Source organism: Myotis daubentonii, chromosome 2 (assembly GCF_963259705.1).
Source record: "Myotis daubentonii chromosome 2, mMyoDau2.1, whole genome shotgun sequence".
NCBI classification, from domain to species: domain Eukaryota; kingdom Metazoa; phylum Chordata; class Mammalia; order Chiroptera; family Vespertilionidae; genus Myotis; species Myotis daubentonii.
This window is the reverse complement of record NC_081841.1, coordinates 113496979-113516437: the sequence shown is the minus strand read 5'-3', so window position 1 is coordinate 113516437 and position 19459 is coordinate 113496979. Positions and strand designations below refer to the sequence as shown.

The 19459-nt window shown below is 40.2% G+C and overlaps 1 protein-coding gene across 1 annotated transcript in view; it reads left to right on the top strand.

The window, feature by feature from the left end:
* SOHLH2 (spermatogenesis and oogenesis specific basic helix-loop-helix 2) overlaps window positions 1-19459 on the top strand; it is a 148699-nt gene that overhangs the window by 24269 nt on the left and 104971 nt on the right. The window contains exon 2 of the mRNA XM_059681190.1: window positions 11224-11435. Within this exon, the coding sequence (XP_059537173.1) occupies window positions 11224-11435 (212 nt within the window). The remainder of the gene's footprint in view (window positions 1-11223; window positions 11436-19459) is intronic.

Below are 19459 nucleotides of genomic sequence, written 5' to 3'. Positions count from 1 at the left end.
ATAACCATTACTTTGAATTCTTTCTCTGATAAGTTAGTAGCCTCAATTTCATTTAACGCCCTTTCTGGTGATATCTCTTTTTCTTTCCTTTGTGGATTGCTTTTTTGTCTTCCCATGTTTTGCTGTAATGTTTTAATTGTAGCTCCGATTGCTTTGCTACCCAGTTTCTTTTAGGTATGGTGCTACTGGTGTGACCTCTCAGGTCTCCTGGGTTTGGTAGTCTAGTGTAGCTCCCTACTTGTGCTATTTGGGTGCCGGGGTCCAACCCCAGCAGGTCCAGGGGTTCGCAAAGGCGTAGACGGAGTCTGTGAAGAAGGAATGACACGGAGACAGCATTCAGTTGATCAGCAGACTAGCCAGGATCTCCAGCCAGGATCTCCAGCCAAGTTCTGGTCTGGATCTCCAGAGAGGTTCTGCTTCGGATCTCCAGCCAGGTTCTGTGGCCATGTTCCCTCGCTAGGTTCTCCAGCCAGGTTCAGTCACCAGGTTCTAGTCAGGTTCTCTTGCCAATTTCTGTAGTCAGGTTCAGTCCAGGATCTTTTGCCATGTTCTCTCCAGCGAAGTTCTTCTGTCTCTAGAGAACTTTCTGTGTAGGTTCTGTGTTCTGAATTCTGTCTGTTGTTGTCTTGTTGCATCTGTATTTATACCAGTTGATTCCAATCCTATCAATCTCTATTCCAAAGGTTAGGGCGTTTCTTATCTCCATTCCAGGGAGTAAAGATTATGTAGCTTAAGCATGATTGTTCATAATTAAAATGATTAATTACCCGCCTAGCACTTAGTTGAGGGGTTTTATTCCCTCCCTAACTTCAGGGGAAAATCCCTACCTGGGGAAAACAACCTTTCTCAGAGACCTTGGTTAAAACACATAGTGCCAAGAAGGTGAGCAAACATATTAAGAACAGTATGCCATATATGCCAGGTCCCTTGAAACAGCAAGCATGGACTGGCTCCCGGCATTTGGGTTCTCTTGATGTAGGCCTGCGAGCTGGAAAGGCACAACTGAGGTGTCTAGAAGTCAGCAGCTGTGTGTGTGTGTGGGGGGGGTGTTCCAATTTTTGCTGTCTTATGCCCTTGGTTGAAATCATGCGTGCCTTGCAGGGACTCACAGTGGCATCTAGGAACTGTCTATTGGGGTGGTGGGGCTCAGGAAGCCTGCGTTCTGGCAAAGCGTGACTGTGGTGTCCAGAGTTCTGTAGTTATGGGGTGGGTAGACTCAGCTTTTGCTGCTGCCTCTGTGGTTGGACACACGCGATTCCAGCAGCAGCTCACAGAGGCACCTGTGGTGTGTTTGCCTGCAGGGTGTACTGACACACTCTGAAGGGCCCTGGCACTGAAGCTATTGGATTGCAGTGTCTGTGGGCAAGTATCCTAGAAGAGGGAATTCAGCGTTTCTACAGCCTAGCAGTGCACCCCTGTTTGTTTAAGTGCACGACCAGCAGGGCTCGCAGCGGGGTCCCAGGGCTGCCTGTGGAGCGGTGGTCTTGGGAGACCTGCACGCTGGAAAAACATTCAACTGTAGTGTCCAGAGTTCTGCAGCTGTGGCGTGGGGAAACTCAGATTTTGCTGATGCACCTGTGGTGGATAGGCTCATATTCTCCGTGGCGGCACACAGGAGCGCCCGCAGTGAGTTTGCTAGTGCAGGCGCACTGAAGGACTCTGAAGGGCCCTGGCACGCTTTGGGCAGGTATCCAGGATGGCTGAATTCAGAATTTCTACTGCCCAGGGTAGCGTGTCCCTATTAGTCCAAGATCGGATCCAGCAGAGGCTCACCGCGGGTTCCCCCAAGTGCCCTGTGTATAGATGGGCTGAGGGGGAGTGAGCAACTGTGGTGGTGCAGTTCGCAGGTGCAGTTCCCCTGGCGCTGAGCTCTGATGCACTCTGAGGGGCCCTGGCGCTGAAATTGCGCAGCTGGGTGTGTGTGGGCAGTTATTCAGGCAGAGGGAATTCAGAATTTCTACTGGGGGGCAGTGCGCCTGTGTCTGTACAAAATCACACCCAGGTGGGGCTCACAGTGACTCCTAAGAGAAGTCTATGGAGTGGTGTGCCTCGGAGACCTGCTCGCTGGAGACAAGCGAAGGTGATGTTGGAGGTCTGCCGCTGGGGATGGGGAGGCTGCACTTACTCCTGTCGGCGTGGTGGTCCTTTGGAGGTGGAGATCCCAGGGTCTGTGAGTCTGCGGGTGGGCAGCAGGATTTTGGCTGGAATGGCTGCCAGGTTGCGGGCAATGTCCAAGGCCTGTCTGGGTGGTGGTGCTGATGAGCTCCTAGAAGAAGCCACTCTCCCCTTTAAGATGGCGTGGGCTCCGTGCCCCAGTCCCACAGTCCCGGGAATGCCGCAGCGGTGGTAGTCTCTCCGTGTCCCAGAGAGCCTGGTCTGCCAGCCTCTGCTGCTCCTGTGGGATTTAACTGTCCCTCACTTACTCACACACACACCACACACTCTCCATTCATCCCCTCACTCACTCACTTCCTATCGCTCACCTCTGTCCTGCCAGCCGCCATCTTTTCAATCGCCATTAGTATTTTGATAAGGGTTGCAATGAATCTGTAAATTGCTTTGGGTAGTGTGGACATTTTAAGGATGCTAATTCTTCCTATGCATGAGCACAGTACAGTAGAACCTTGGTTCTTGAACTTAATTGGAATTAATATAAGTTGAATTAATCCATTCCAGATCTCCAAATAATTCCCTATTTTAACCTTTCTTATGTATATGACATGTCTAATGAACTGTTTAATCTATGAACAAAAAATTCTTAAATTTATTGAACCACTCCCTACTAGCCTTAAATGAATCACTTTCAGTACTCATCCCAGGAGTTTCTTTTAGGAGGTTAGCATGCAGCATCTTCACTTTTTCACATATCACTGCCTCTGAAATGCTGTCACCAGCTAACTGCTTTTTATTTTTTTCAAATCAAAACAGTTTTTCTACCTCTTCAATTTCCTGTGATCATTGTTTCATGAGCACTTTTATACCCTTAGTAAAATCAATATTCTTGATGGCCTTTTTTTTTTAATTGTCTAAAGTTTTACATATGTCTCCTTTTCCCCCAATTGACCCCTCCCCCCAAAGCCATTCCCACCCTGGGCAATCCCCACCGCCCCACTGTCTGTGTGCATTGGTTATGCTAACATACATGCATACAAGTCTTTTGGTTGCTCTCTAAACCCTCCTCCCTACCATTTGTCTCTGGATCTATTCTTGTTCATCAAATTATGTTGATCATTATATCCCACATATGAGTGAGATCATGTGATATTTATCTTTCTCTGACTGGCTTATTTTGTTTAGCATAATCCTCTCCAGTTCCATCCATGCTGTTGCAAATGGTAAAAGTTCCTTCTTTTTTATAGTGGCACAGTATTCCATTGTATAGATGTACCACAGATTTTAATCCACTCATCTGCTGATGGACACTTAGGCTGTTTCTAAATCTTAGCCATGGTGAATTGTGCTGCTATGAACATAGGGATGCATATGTCCTTTGTCATTGGTGTTTCTAGCTTCTTGGGATATATTCCTGGAAGTGGGATCACTGGGTCAAATGGGAGTTCCATTTTTAGGTTTTTGAGGAAACTCCATACTGTTCTCCATAGTGGCTGCACCAGTCTGCATTCCCACCAGCAGTGCAAAAGGGTTCCTTTTACTCAATATCCTCTCCACACTTGTTGTTTGTTGATGATAGCCATTCTGACAGGTGTGAGATGATACCGCATTGTCATTTTGATTTGCATCTCTTGTATAATTAGTGACTTTGAGCATGTTTTCATATGTCTTTTGGCCTTCTGTATGTCCTCTTTCAAAAGTGTCAATTTAGGTTCATTGCCCATTTTTTGATTGGATTGCTTATCTTCCTTTTGTTAAGTTGTATGAGTTCCCTGTAAATGTTGAAGATTAAACCCTTATCGGTGATAACATTGGCAAATATGTTCTCTCATGCAGTGGGCTTTCTTGTTGTTTTGTTGATGGTTTCTTGCTGGGGTCCAACCCCAGCAGGTCCAGGGGTCCCCAAAGGTGTGGACGGAGTCGGCGAAGAAGGAATGACACGGAGACAGCGTTCAGTTGATCAGCAGCCTATCCAGGATCTCTAGCCAGGATCTCCAGCCAAGTTCTGGTCTGGATCTCCAGCGAAGTTCTGTGTCCATGTTCTCTTGCTAGGTTCTCCAGCCAGGTTCTCCAGGTTCTCCAGCCAGGTTCTGTAGCCATGTTCTATAGTCAGGTTCAGTCCAGGATCTTTTGCCATGTTCTCTCGCTAGGTTCTGTTGACAGTTTCTGTCCAGGATCTTTTGCCATGTTCTCTCCAGCAAAGTTCTTCTGTCTCTAGGTTCTGTGTAGGTTCTGTCTTCTGAGTTCTGTCTCTCTTGGTTCTGACTTCTAAGTTCTGTGTCTTTCTGTCTTGTTACATCTGTATTTATACCAGTTGATTCAATCCTATCAATCTCTATTACAAAGGTTAGGGCATTTCTTATCTCCATTCCAGGGAGTAAAGATTATGTAGCTTAAGCATGATTGTTCGTAGTTAAAGTGATAAATTACCCGCCTGGCACTTAGTTAAAGGGTTTTATTCCCTCCCTAACTTCAGGGGAAAATCCCTACCTGGGGAAACAACCTTTCTCAGAGAGGAGACCTTGGTTAAAACACATAGTGCCAAGAAGGTGAGCAAACATATTAAGAACAGTATGCCATATATGCCAGGTCCTTTGAAACAGCAAGGATGGACCGGCTCCCGGCAGTTTCTTTTGCTGTGCAGAAGCTTTTTATTTTGATGTAGTCCCATTTGTTTATTTTCTCTTTAGTTTCCATTGCTCTAGGAGCAGTATCAGTGAAGAAATTCCTTCGGCATATGTTTGTGATTTCGCTGCCTATAGATTCCTCCAGTACTTTTATGGTTTCCCATCTTACGTTTAAGTCCTTTATCCATTTTGAGTTTATTTTTGTGTATGGTGTGAGTTGGTGGTCTAGTTTCATCTTTTTGCATGTATCTGTCCAATTTTCCCAACACCATTTATTGAAGAGACTGTCTTGACTCCATTGTATGCTCTTGCCTCCTTTGTTGAATATTAATTGGGCATAGTGTTTTGGATCGATTTCTGGGTTCTCTATTCTATTCCGTTGGTCTATATGTCTGTTCTTGTGATAGTACCAAGCTGTTTTAAAAACAGTGGCTTTGTAATACAGCTTGATATCTGGTATTGAGATCCCACCTATTTTGTTCTTCTTTCTCAGGATTGCTGCAGGTATTCGAGGTCTTTTTTTAATTCTAGATGAATTTTTGGAACGTTCATTCTAGTTCTGTGAAATATGCCATTTGTATTTTAATGGGGATTGTATTGAATCTATAGATTGCTTTGGGTAGTATGGACATTTTGATGATGTTTATTCTACCAATCCATGAACATGGTATTCTTTGCTGATTTTTTGTTTAGAGGATTTTTCCAGTGGTGTTAGTGGGGTATTAAAATCCTCTACTATGACTGTATTGCTGTCAATCTCTCCCTTTATATCCTTTTTTACATATTTGGGTGCCTCTGTATTGGGTGCATATATGTGTACCAGAGTTATATTTTCTTGTTGGATTTCTCCCTTTAGTATTATGAAGTGGCCTTTCTTATATTGTTATGACCTTCACTTTGAGGTCTAATTTGTCAGATATAAGTATTGCTACACCAGCTTTTTTTTCATTTTTATTCACCTGAAAAACCTTTTACCATCCCTTCACCATCATTCTGTGTGAGCCCTTTGTTCCGAGGTGAGTCACCTGTAGACAGTAGATATGTCGTTCATGTTTTCTTTTCCACTCAGCTACTCTATGTCTTTTGATTGGGGCATTTAATCCATTTACATTTAAAGTCATTATTGATAGGTACTTGCTTGTCACCATTTTTATTCTTTATGCTGGTGTTGCTTCTTCTGTTCCTATTTCTTCTTTTTACAACAGTCCCTTTAGCATTTCTTGCATTGATGGTTTGGTGGTAATAAACTCCCTTAGTCCTTTTTTGTCGGTGAAGCTCCTGATTTCACCCTCAACTTTAATTGATAGCCTTGCTGGTACAGTACTTTTAGATTCAGACCCTTGATTTGCATGACTTTGTATATTTCATTCCATTCCCTCTGGCATGATGTTTTTTTGCTGAGAAATAAGTTGATATTCTAATAGGAGATCCCTTGTAGGTAACTTTCTGTCATTCTCTGGCAGCCTTTAATATTCTTACTTTGTCTTTGGTCTTTGCCGATTTAATTATAAAATGCCTTGGTGTCAGTTTTTGGGGGTTCATCTTGTTTGGGACTCTGTGAGCTTCTTGGACTTGTGTGAGTTTTTCTCTACCTGATATCAGGGAATTTTTCTGTCATTATTTCTTCGAACAGGTTTTCTATTCCTTGCTCAGTTTCCTCTCCTCTGGGACCCATATTATGTGGATGTTGTTTCATTTCATGTTGTCCCAAAGTTCCCTTATGTTCTCCTCCTGTTTTTTAAGTTGTTTTTTTTTTCTAGATGCTGCTCTGCTTGGGTTTTTTTTTTTTCCTACTTTGTCTTCTAGCTCCTCTGCTTCTTCTGGTCTACTGTTGATGCTTTCTATTGAGTCCTTTATTACAGCAATGTCATTTTTCATTTGTTCATGGTTCTTCATTTCCTCTTGGTTCTTACACATATTGTTGAATTTGTTTTCCAACCTTTTTAGCATTCTTATGTCCATTGCTCTGAATTTTTTTTCTGACACATTGCTTGCCTCCATTTCGTTTACTCTTTTTCCAGTGATTCCTTCTTTTCTTTTGTATGCGGGATTTTTTTTTGTCTCCCCATGATTGCTCCTCTTAGGGTGTCTGGGTATGTAGCTCTCTCTCTCCTGTGTTGACTTAAAGGCACAAAATACAGCATGAGAAGACACAATGCACATGGCAGAAAACTCAAATGTATTCACAATACTAATAACCCCAAATAAAGGTGACTACCAGAGAATTTGGGGGTAGAAAAGAGTGCAAAAATGATATTGAGAAAAGGAAAAATGTAAGAGAGAAAAGAAAGGGAAAAAAAAAGAAAGGGGAAAAAGTATATGTATATGGGGAGAAAATTCCAATAAATTACAACTGATCTAAAAAATGCAAATAAGAAAACTCCAGAAATGAATGCAAACAATAAAAAACAACTAATCCAAAAAATGAAACAACAAACACCCAAATAACAAACACTCAGATGAATCTGAGGAAGCAGAACTTAGTTCCAAAAGGTAAGGCCAAGGAATTGAATGAATGGAGAAATAGCCACAATTCAGTATAGAGGAAGTAGAAAGAGAATGAATGTACAGAAGAAAAGTAAAAAACAATACAAAAAAGAATATATACATACATATATATATATATATATATGAAAATTTGCATAAAAAATCCTCGTTCTTTAATCTATCTATCTATGTATTCATATACTATTGGAAAAGGGGAATAAAGAGTAGATGGGCTGGAGTTGGTGATTGGAATTAATTAGACTCTTAGTAGAAGAGGAGAACAAGCAAGGAGTGGAAAAACAGAAGCACAAAAAAGGAAAAAAAATAAATCAAATTAAGAAACAATCAGCCAAAACCGGTTTGGCTCAGTGGATAGAGTGTTGGCCTGCAGACTGAAAGGTCCCAGGTTCGATTCCGGTCAAGGGCATGTACCTGGGTTGCGGGCACATCCCCAGTAGGGGGTGTGCAGGAGGCGGCTGATTGATGTTTCTCTCTCACGATGTTTCTAACTCTCTATCTCTCTCCCTTCCTCTCTGTAAAAAATCAATAAAATATATTTAAAAAAGAGAAACAATCAAACAAACAACAACAAGACAGAATGAAAGAAAGGAAAAAAATTTAAAAAAGGAAGAAAAGAAAAAAATTTGGATAGTGAAGAAAGAGAAGAGAGAAATGTCCATGGACTTGGAACAGGGGAGAGGAAACTAGGTATATGAGTAAGATCAATTTTTAACAGAGAGTAAAAAGAAAATCTAGAGAAAAACTAAAGCAAGAACAGGGTAAGAGAAACATGATAAAAAAGGGGAAAAGTGAGGAAAAGAGTGTTGGCATAAAGGAAAAATTGGGGTAGAGTAAAATAATGGTAAAAGCAACATAAAAATAGAATGTAGAACACTAATCCCAAAATAAAATAAAATAAAGAAAAAATAAAATTAGGAGAAACCAAGATGGTGGCATAGGTAAACACCGGAGATTGCTGCCTCGAACAACCACTTAAAAAATACAACTAAAAGACAGAACAGACATCATCCAGAACCACAGGAATGCTGGCTGAGTGGAAATTCTACAACTAGAAGGAAAGAGAAAACCATACTGAGACTAAGAGGAGGCGCAGTACAGAAGTAAAATACTAAGGTGTGGAGGTGCATGCGGAGCAGGCTGGCGGCTGAGGGCGTGGTTGTCATTTTCAATCGGGAGGGAGTCTCAGGCTCTGAGGTCCAGTTACGGGCAAGTCTCCAGGGACCTAGACTCGTACGGGAGAAACGGGACTGTCTGGCATCGGTTGGAACTTGAGGGCAGCTTTCTCTCTGAGAGGCTTGCAGTGATTACCAGGACACTGAGAAGCAGAGCTTCTGAGGGCAAGACTGAGAGCAGCCATAACTGCTAGCCCTGCCCTGTTGATCCCGTGGGACCCGCCCCACCCAAGCCCAGCAGGGAGGCTTTTGCTGGATAGCCTCAGGCAAAGGCTAGATTAGCACCTCCCTAGAGTTCCAGGAGCCAGGAAACCCAGAGGTCAGAGTGGGACCATCCAGTTTTCAGCTCCGTGGAACCATAAAGGACACACTCAGGGGGCAGACTCAGTGAGCACCAAAGCCCCATTGAAGCAAGTCTTTCCCTAGAGGGGTGTCTCCAGCACAGAAGTTCTCCCACTGCAGACACAGCTGATTCTCAGCCAATTGGCCTCGAGGTCAATTCCTCCCAGTGATAACTACAACAATCAAGGCTTAACTACAACAAGGCTGTGCACAAAGCCCACAAGGGTGTTCACCAAGAGGGTCCTCCTCAGGTAATTGGGGATGCTGAACCACTAGCCGTAGAGGAGACTCAGCACAGAAAACCACTTTATCAACACAGGGAAGCATAAAAAATGTGGAGACAAAGAAACAGGACACAAATGACAGAAATGGAGGAAAGCAAACTACTGGATATAGAGTTCAAAACCACACTTTTAAGGTTTTTAAAGAATTTTCTAGAAACTGCTGATAAACTTAATGAGACCTACAAGAAATCTAATGAGACCCACGAGGTTGTGATAAAGGACCAACTAGAAATTAAGCATACACTGACTGAAATAAAGAATATTATACAGACTCCCAACAGCAGACTAGAGGATCGCAAGAATCAAGTCAACGATTTGAAATATGAAGAAGCAAAAAACACCCAACCAGAAAAGCAAAATGAAAAAAGAATCCAAAAATACGAAGATAGTGTAAGGAGTCTCTGGGACAGCTTCAAGCATACCAACATTCGAATTATAGGGGTGCCAGAAGAAGAGAGAGAGAAAGATATTGAAAACCTATTTGAAGAAATAATGACAGAAAACTTCCCCTATCTGGTGAAAGAAATAGACTTACAGGTCCAGGAAGCACAGAGAACCCCAAACAAAAGGAATCCAAAGAGGACCACACCAAGACACATCATAATTAAAATGCCAAGAGCAAAAGACAAAGAAAGAATCCTAAAAGCAGCAAGGAAAAACAATCAGTTACCTACAAGGGAGTACCCATACGACTGTCAGCTGATTTCTCAACAGAAACTTTTCAGGCCGGAAGGGAGTGGCAAGAAATATTCAAAGTGATGAATGCCAAGAACCTACAACCAAGACTACTTTATCCAGCAAAGCTATCATTCAGAAGTGAAGGCCAAACTATCATTCAGAAGTGAAGGCCAGATAAAGAGCTTCACAGATAAGAAAAAGCTAAAGAAGTTCATCACCACCAAACCAGTATTATATGAAATGCTGAAAGGTATCCTTTAAGAAGAGGAAGAAGAAGAAAAAGGTAAAGATACAAATTATGAACAACAAATACACATCTATCAACAAGTGAATCTAAAAATCAAGTGAATAAATAATCTGATGACCAGAATAAATCAAGGTATATATTTGACAAAGAAATTGTTTGCTGTATATAGCCCAAATTGTTGACAGTTGTTGCTTCTAGGGAGGGGATTGAATTAGGATATGAGAAATGAGTGAAGGGAGACTCACTTTTTTTTAACAAAAGGGGAGAAAATTAGAAGATAGAAGTGAGAAGTGCAGAAGCTTTGCTTACTTTGAACTCACTTGCTTCGTGTCTTGCACCTCGCATGTTCTTCCCAGCAGTCCTTGAGAAACTAGGCTAAAGGGGCAGGGAACACCATGGTGGGCCACCTACAACAGCATCCTGCCCCGCATAATTGTGTGTTTGAGAAGCTGCCTTTCTTTTTGTACAGGTGTTTCTAATTCCTTCCCCCACCTCTTTTGGCTTCAACTCTGATCAGTTCCCAAATTTGTTTTTTCATGTGGAGCTGTTTAGGCTAGGGCCTGATATTTCCAACTGTCTACTGACTGCAAGCATGTCCATTCTTTGACATTTTCAGTAGTATGTGTTCAATAGCTATGGGGAATAGAAGATGAAGATGGAAATTATATTTTTCCTAATTGAATGTACTTTAAAATATCCCTAAATGGAAATAAAGAAGGTTTTTAATTCCTTATATTGAGATTTGAATAGAATGTATATGCCATTCAAATAAAGGACTTTGAGTGTTTCTTGGAATTTAGGAATTTAAAGCTTACCCTGTTTTATAGAATTTGTGTTACATCAAAGCTGTTTGTGAGTAAAAAAAAAAATAGTTTGGTAGAATAACCAGTTTGGTTCTCTCATTAGTAAAAAGATTTTCCATCAAAAAAGGTGATTGGGAAACTAGGCCATAAGAATCCTATCTGTTAATAGGATGAGAAAGAAACTTTCAAGAAAACCATAGGAAAATAGTATTTGTAGGCAAAACTTTAAAAAATAGCATGGCCTTCAGATCCATTCACTGTCCTAGGAACTGAGGACAAGAAATTAATAGCTTTTGCCTCAAGGTGCTTATAGCTGACCACTGAGTCCAGTTGTATAGTCACTCATTGTGTAATTTGTGAACTTTATTTTGTCCTCTCATATATGACATTTTTTTCTCTGTGCTCAAATATTAATTATGTGATACTTCTGCTTTTTTCCTTCTCTTTCAGGCAAAAATAGACCTCTTATTAGTTGGAGATGTCACTGTTCAATACCTGTCTGATATTGTACAGAAATTGTTTTCAAATATAGCAAAAGTCACCATAACCATTAGTGATGTGAGGAAGGCAGCAGCACTTCTGAATGAGTGCACATTCAACATGGTTTTCCTGAAGATGACTTTACCAACTGCCAAGGATCTGGAAGCTGTCAAATTAATTAGGTAAATTCCCAAAACCTTGATTCTATACATTTAGAATAGTTTTTATTAATACCCATTTCTAGTCTGGCCGGTGTGGTTCAGTTGATTGTGTCATCCCATGCATCAGGAGGTTATGATTCGATTTCTGGTGAAGGTATATGCCAAGGTTGTGGGCTCTATCAGCAGTAGGGGGAGTGTAGGAGGCAGCCAATTGATGTTTTTCTTCCTCCCTCTTCCTTCCTCTCTAGAATCAATAAAAACATGTTAAAAAAAAAAAAAGAACAACGCACATATTTCTATAAAAGTCCATAAAAATGATACTATTTCTAATTTAATTTTTAAGGTGAAGGATATTTTTGTGGGCAGAATCTACATACTTTTTAAAATATATATTTTTTTATTGATTTTAGAGAGGGAGAGAGAGGGAGAGAGAGAAGAAACATCAATGATGAGAGAGAATCATTGATCGGCTGCCTCCTGCACACCCCACACTGGGGATCGAGCCCACAACCTCAGCATGTGTCCTTGACCGGAATTGAACCCAGGACCCTTCAGTCTACAGGCCGATGCTTTATCCACTGAGCCAAACTGGCTAGGGCCATACATGTTGTTTTTATTTTATTTGACATACTATTATAAAAATTATTTTAACTTAAAAAATAATAGGTGTGGCCCTGACCAGTTTGGTTTTGTGGTTAGAGTATCAGCCCGTGGACTGAAGGGTCATGGGTTTGATTCCGTGTCAAGGGCACATACCTCGGTTGAAGGTTTGCTCCCAGGCCCTAGTTGGGGAGTGTGTGGGAGGCAACCAGTTGATGTGGCTCTCTCACATAAATGTTTCTCTCTTAATTGGTTCCTCTACCCTCCCTTTCACTCTTTCTGAAAATCAGTGGAAGCTGTCAAATTAATTAGGTAAATATCCTCGGTGAGTGTTAAAAAAATCCAAAAGTAATAGGTGTGGATGAAAATGTAAGAATTAATTGTTCATAGAAATTTATTTGGTATATAATGCTTACTTTAATTGCATAGAGATTCATTTTTAATAACTATGTCATTAAAATGGCAAATCTTTTCAGAATTCATAAACTGTCATGGTAGATACTGAAGCAGGTGAACAATCTTAGCTTCATGGCATGTTGGCTGTGGACCGAAGATGTTTCTCTTAAAAGATATCCTAATGTGGAAGGGCCCTGAAGCTCTCTGTATCCACAGATCAATATCACCTGTAATATTCTTAAAGCTTCACATAAATTCTGCTTCTGTTTGAGCCCCTCCACTCTCAAGATTTGGAGTCTAGTGTTATGAGAGTTAGGCTCTTCCTTGCCTTACTATCTAGGATTTTGAGCTATTTAGGATGTTTTAAAACAGGGATAAGTCAGAACAAATTTGCTCACATTTTATATGAAAACTTGATAGAAAAAGTATAATTGTAGATAATATTCAAATATATAAGGACTTTTCAGAATTATAGGACAGGCTTTTCTAGGCTAAAGGACTGAGTTCAGAAACAATATTGTGGTCCCTGAATTAAAAGGAGGGAGCATATTATGTTAGCAGAAAAAAAATGTTGGAATGACAAAAAGCCAAAGACGCTGAGTTACTTGTTAAAGAGAAAGAGACTGACAGATAGACAGACATTACTCCTGGAATTTGTTAGAACAGTTGATCTTCTTCATTCCTTTTGGCTTTCTGCTGGGAATATGAATTCTAGACAAACCAGCAAACTACCTCAAAATAGATTTTACTTCCAAAACATGCTGTGAACTATCTTCCTTCTGAAGATATGCCTATCTATCCTATATAATAAAAGCCTAATATGCAAATCAACCAAACAATGGAACGACCGGTCGCTATGACGCGCACTGACCACCAGGGGTCAGATGCTCAACACAGGAGCTGCCTCTAGCTGGAGGCCCCAGGCCAGCCAAGGCAGGTACAAGCAGGGGCCCCCCATTGCCCTGCCGGTTACCCCCCAGAGGGAGGCAACTGGTGGGGGGGGGGCAGGGCCAGCAAGTGGGCAGCGCCAGGCCAGCCAAGGTGGGTGCCAGTGGGGGCCCCCTGATCGCCCCGCTGGTTGCCCCACAGATTGGCCCTGATCACCAGCCAGGCCTAGGGATCCTACCCGTGCACGAATTTCATACACTGGGTCTGTAGTCTATATTTAAAAGCTTAATATGCTAAGTGCCCAACCGTTCAACCAGTTGCTATGATGCACACTGACCATCAGGGGGCAGACACTCCAACCAGTAGGTTAGCTTGCTGCTGGCATCTGGCCCATGGGGGCTGAGAGAGATGGGCCATACATGCCCTGGAGCCCTTCCCAGGCTTCCTCCCCGGCCCTGATTGCACCATGATTGCACCGGTGGGTTTTCTCAGCCTGGCCTGTGCTCTCTCACAATCTGGGACCCCTCAGGGGATGTCAGAGAGCTGGTTTCAGCTTGATCCCTGCAGGCCAGGCTGAGGGACCCCACCCACTGGGCCTCTAGTTTTATTATATATCTTACAACAAAAACACCTCCTATAGTCAGAGTTCCCCTGTTTGGGGATTCATAATAATATCTCATTTATAGAGTATTAAAAAGTTTTATAACAGCTTTATTAGGGAGGTAGGGAAAGATTTCATCATTCCTATTTGAAAGCTTAGAAAACAGGCTGAGTTGACTTGCCTGAGACCACATGGGCTTCTTTTCACACAACTCAGACCAGAGCTTTTTTCTTTTTCCTTATTATTCTTTCTAAGTCTGTAATTAATTGTCTTCTGTATTGCAGCCCCTTCATTTGTACCTCTGAAATTTAGTATAAGCCAAACTTAGTATAAACTAAATACACATATGGTTTGGGAGGAGCACTGGAACAAATTAGTATGACTGATCTCTGTCTTCACTCTCAGAGTATAGTCCTTGCTGTGCCTCTCCGAATGGAGTAGACTTTGTATTTGCTCATTATTGAAACTACATTTTAAACAGGATAAGAATAGAGTTCTGTTTAAGAACAAGTTTTATGTCAAGGGGGCATTAATTAAAACCAGTAGGTTTGAGAAAAGAACTTTCTGTCTGATACTCATCTCTGATTCTCCCTACTCTTGCTTCTTTGCTCTAAATAACATAGCTTTAAGATTTCTTAGCAGGAAAAAGAACGTAGATGAAGGTACTATATGTACACATATACATATGGTATTTATACTATTTTGCTTTTTGTAAAAGCATTTGTTTAAAAACAAAGGATAATTTGTGGAATACACTTGGATTTGGTCTTCTTGTCTTTTGTTACACTATTCTTAATACCTAGTATACATAGGTTTTCAGTAATAGCAAGTATTCAGTAACTTGCTGTAGATGTAAGTGAGTGAGTAGGGCAGAAAATGAGTTCTAGCTTTTATGTTCCTCTCTGATAAAAAAAACAACAGTGATATCTTCATAGAAGTTTTGCCTTTCATGATGGTTTAGAGACAAGAAATGTCTCTAAAATTTCCTTTTTTGCTCTCAGAATGGTTATGAGTTTATGATTTATGAATTATTTAAACCCTTGTACAGAATGTTTGTATTTTTGAATGGCATTTGTTTTATTTATTTTAATCCTTTTAAAAAATTTTTATTTTATTGTTGACAATATTACAGATGTCTCCCATTTCCCTCTCCACTTACATCCCTCCACCTAGCCCCTACCCACCCACCCAGGTCTTCACCACCCTATTGTTCATGTCAATGGGCTTTGCATGTAAGTATATAAGTTTTTAAGTTTATCTCTCTTCATCCTCACACCCCCACATGAAGGCATGTCAGTCTGTTCCATGGCTCCATGCTTCGGGTCTTATTTGGTTGGTCAATTTGTTTTGTTCATTAGATTCCACAAATAAGTGAGATCATGTGATATTTGTCTTTCTCAGATTGGCTTATTTCACTTAGCATAATAGTCTCCAGGTCCATACATGGTATCCTGAAGGGTAAAACATCCCCCCCCCCTTTTTTTTTTTTACAGCTGCATGGTGTTCATTGTGTAAATGTCCCACAGCATTTTTATCCACTCATCCACTGATGGGTACTTGGGCTGTTTCCAAATCTTAGCTATTGTAAATAGCACTGCTATGAACATAGGGGTGCATATATTCTTTCTGATTGGTGTTTCGGGGGTTTTAGGATATATTCCCAAAAGTGGGTTTGCTGGGTTAAATGGAAATTCCGTTTTGAATTTTTTTTGGAAACTCCATACTGTTTACTGTAGTGGCTATACAAATTTGCATTCCCACCAGCACTGAACTAGTGTTCCCTTTTCTCTGCATCCTCACCAGCTCTTGTTGTCTGTTGATTTATTGAGCTATTCTGACAGGTGTGAAGTGATATCTCATTGAGCTTTTAATGACTAGTGATTTTGAGCATTTTTTTTTCATATGTCTCTTGGCCATTTGTATATGCTCTTTGGAATAGTGTCTATTCAGGTCCTCTGTCCATTTTTAAATTAGATTGCTTGTCTTCCTTTTGTTGAATTGTATGAGTACTTTATATATTTTTGTTAATTGACCCCTTATCAGATGTGTAATTGCCAAATATGTTCTCCCATACACTGGTTCCCTTTTCATTTTGATGGTAGTTTCTTTTACTGTGCAGAAGCTTTTTATTTTGATACTAGAGGCCCGGTGCACAAATTTGTGCATGGGTGGGGTCCCTCAGTTTGGCTGACGATCAGGCCGATCGGTGGATTGGGGCCGGCTGGCTGTGGGGAGGGACTGCGGGAGGTTGGCGGCCCATAGGAGGTTGGCTGTGGGGAGTGCACTGACCACCAGTGGGGCAGCTCCTGCATTGAGCGTTTGCCCCCTGGTGGTCCAATGCATCCTCATAGCGACCGGTCAACTGGTCTTTCGGTCAACTGGTCGTAATGGTCTCTTAGGCTTTTATATATATAGATATGTCCCATTTGTTTATTTTTTTCTTTTGCCCTAGGAGATGTATCCAGCAAAAATGTTGCTATGTCTGATATTTTACTGCATATGTTTTTAAGAATTTTTATGGTTTCATTGCTTACATTTGAGTCTTTTATCCATTTTGGTTTTATTCTTGTGGATGATGTAAGGTGGTGGTCTAGTTTCATCTTTTCACATGTGTCTGTCCAGTTTTCCAAAACCATTTGTTGAAGAGACTACATTTACTCCATTGTATGTGCTTGCCTCCTTTAGCAAATATTAATTGGCCATAATGGTGTGGAGAGACCAATTTCTGGGGTCTCTGTTCTGATCCATTGCTATGTATGCCTATCTTGTGCCAGTAACAGGCAGTTTTGAGTATAGTGGCTTTGTAGTATAGTTTGATAACTGATTTTATGATCTCTTCTACTTTGTTCTTCTTTCAAAGGGTTGCTGCAGCTATTTGGGGTCCTTTATGATTCCATATAAATTTTTGGAGAATTGTTCAAGTTCTGTGCAGAATGCCACTGGTATTTTAATAGGGATTGCACTGAATCTATAGACTGCTTTGGGTAGTTATGGACATTTTAATGATTTTTAATTCTTCTAATCTATGAACATGGTATAGTCTTCCATTTGTTTTGTATCTCCCTCTATTTCTTTTTTCAATGTTCCATAATTTTCCAAGTACAGGTCTTTAACTTCTTTTGTTAAGTTTATTCCTAAGTATCTTATTTTCTTGTTGTTGTTACAATGGTAAGTGGGATTTTTTTTAGTTTTTCTTTCTGACAGTTTATTATTGGTGTATTAAAAATGCCAATTTCTGGGTGTTGATTTTGTATCCTGCTACCTTGCTGAATTGATTTAGTAAGTCTAGTAGTTTCCTTGTGGAGTCTTTAGGGTTTTCTATGTGCAATATCATGTCATCTCTAAATAATGACAGTTTTACTTCCTCCTTTCCAATTGGGGTGCTTTTTAATCTCTTCTTGTCTGATTGCTGTGGTTTAGACTTCCAGTACTCATTTGAATAAGAGTGATGAAGGTAGACATCCTTGTCTTTTTCCTGTTCTTAAGGAAAATGCTTTTAATTTTTTGCCCATTGAGTATGATGTTGGCTGTAGGTTTGTCATATTTGACCTTTATGATGTTGAGGTGTTATCCTGTATTTTTGACTTTCCTGAGAGGTTTTATCAAAGTAAGGGTGCTTGCCTTAACTGGTTTGGCTCAGTAGATAGAGCATTGCCTGTGGACTGAAGGGTCCAGGTTTGATTCCAGTCAAGAGCACATGTCCCTCATTTGGGGACATACAGGAGGCAGCCTATCAATGATACTCTCTCATCATTGATGTTTTTATTTCTCCCTTCCTCACTGAAATCAATAAAATACAGGCAGTCCTCGGGTTACTAAGTCAGACTTGACATACATCATTTCATGGTTAGGTCGCCATCCTCCCATTTATTTATAGAAAAAAGTTCCGTCATTTTGACATATGTACATATGTGCTTTATGTTTTTTATTAATTTACTACAAGTAAAGGTCAGGGATTGTTATCTTTCTTTTAAATTTTTTTTTACTGTTTCACTTCATTACTGCTGTGTATGTGCTCCCATATGAGTGACGTAGGTGCTTATGTAGGTGTGTTCTGACTTACGGCGAAAATCGCATTACATTGCACCGTAGGAACGGATCTCTGACGTAACCCAAGGACCTACTGTATATTAATAAAAAGGGGTGCTGGATTTTGTCCGAATGCTTTTTCTGGGTCTATTGATGTGATCATGTAATTTTTATTTTTCATTTTGGTTTAAGTGATGTATCAAAGTTATTGATTTGCCAATATTATACCAGCCTTGTATCCCCATAATAAAACCCAGTTGATCATAGCATTTGAATTTTGTCATATATTGCTGGATCTGATTTGCTAATATTCTGTTGAGGATTTTAGCATCTATGTTTGTCAGGGATACTGGCCTATAGTTTTCTTTCATTGTAGTGTCTCTTTCTGGTTTTGGATTTAGGATAATGCTGGCTTCATAAAAAAAGCTTGAAAGTGCTCCTTCCTCTTGGAATTTTTTGGAGTCATTTGAGGAGGATAGGTATTAGCTCTTCTTTGAAAGGTAAAATTCTCCTGTAAGTCCACCCAATCCTGGACTTTTATTTGTTGGGAGTTTTAAATTATGGCTTCCATTTCATCAGTTTGCCTATTCAGGTTTTCTAATTATTCCTGATTGAGTTTTGGAAGATTATATGTTTCTAGGAATTTGTTCATTTCATCCACATTGTCCAGTTTGTTGGCATAGAGTTGGATTCATTAGTATTTGCTTATAATCCTTTGTATTTCTGTGGTGTCCATTGTTCTATCACCTCTTTTTGTTTGTGATTTTATTTATTTGGGTCCTCTCTCTTTCTTTCTTGATGAATCTGCCTAAGGGTTCATCAGTCTTGTTTATCCTTTCAAAGAAACCAGCACTTGGATTCATTGATCTTTTGTACTGTTTTGTTTTCGGTCCTCTATGTCTTTATTTCAGCTTTGATTTTATTATTTCCTTCCTTCTACTTCCTCTGGGATTTTTCTTGTATTCTCTTTCCAGTTCGTTTAGTTGTAGAATTATATAGTTTATTAGTGCTTTTCTTGTTTCTTGAGATAGGCCTGTAGTGCTATGAACTTCCCTCTCAGGACTGCTTTTGCTGTATCCTATAGGTTTTGTTTTTTTTGTGTGTGTTCATTTACATTTGTTTCCAGGAAGTTTTTAATTTCTTGCTTGATCTCATTGGTAACTCACTCATTTTAAAACATGCTATTTAGCCTCCATGTATTTGAGTATTTTTGATTTTTTTTTATTATAGGTGATTTCTAACTTCATGCCATTATGATCTGAGAAGATGATTAGTATTATATCAATCTTCTTTAATTTGCAAGGACTTGTTTTGTGCCCTAACTTTTTGTCTATCTTTGAGAATGTTCCATATGCACTTGAGAAAAATTTATATTCTGCTGCTCTTTAGGGTGAAATGTTCTGTATATTTTCAATGGATCCCTCTTATCTAGTGTGTCATTTAAAGCCTCTGTTTCCTGGTTTAATATTTTGTTTCACAGATCTATCAAGTGATGTCACATGGGTGTTAAAGTCCCCTACTATGACTGTAT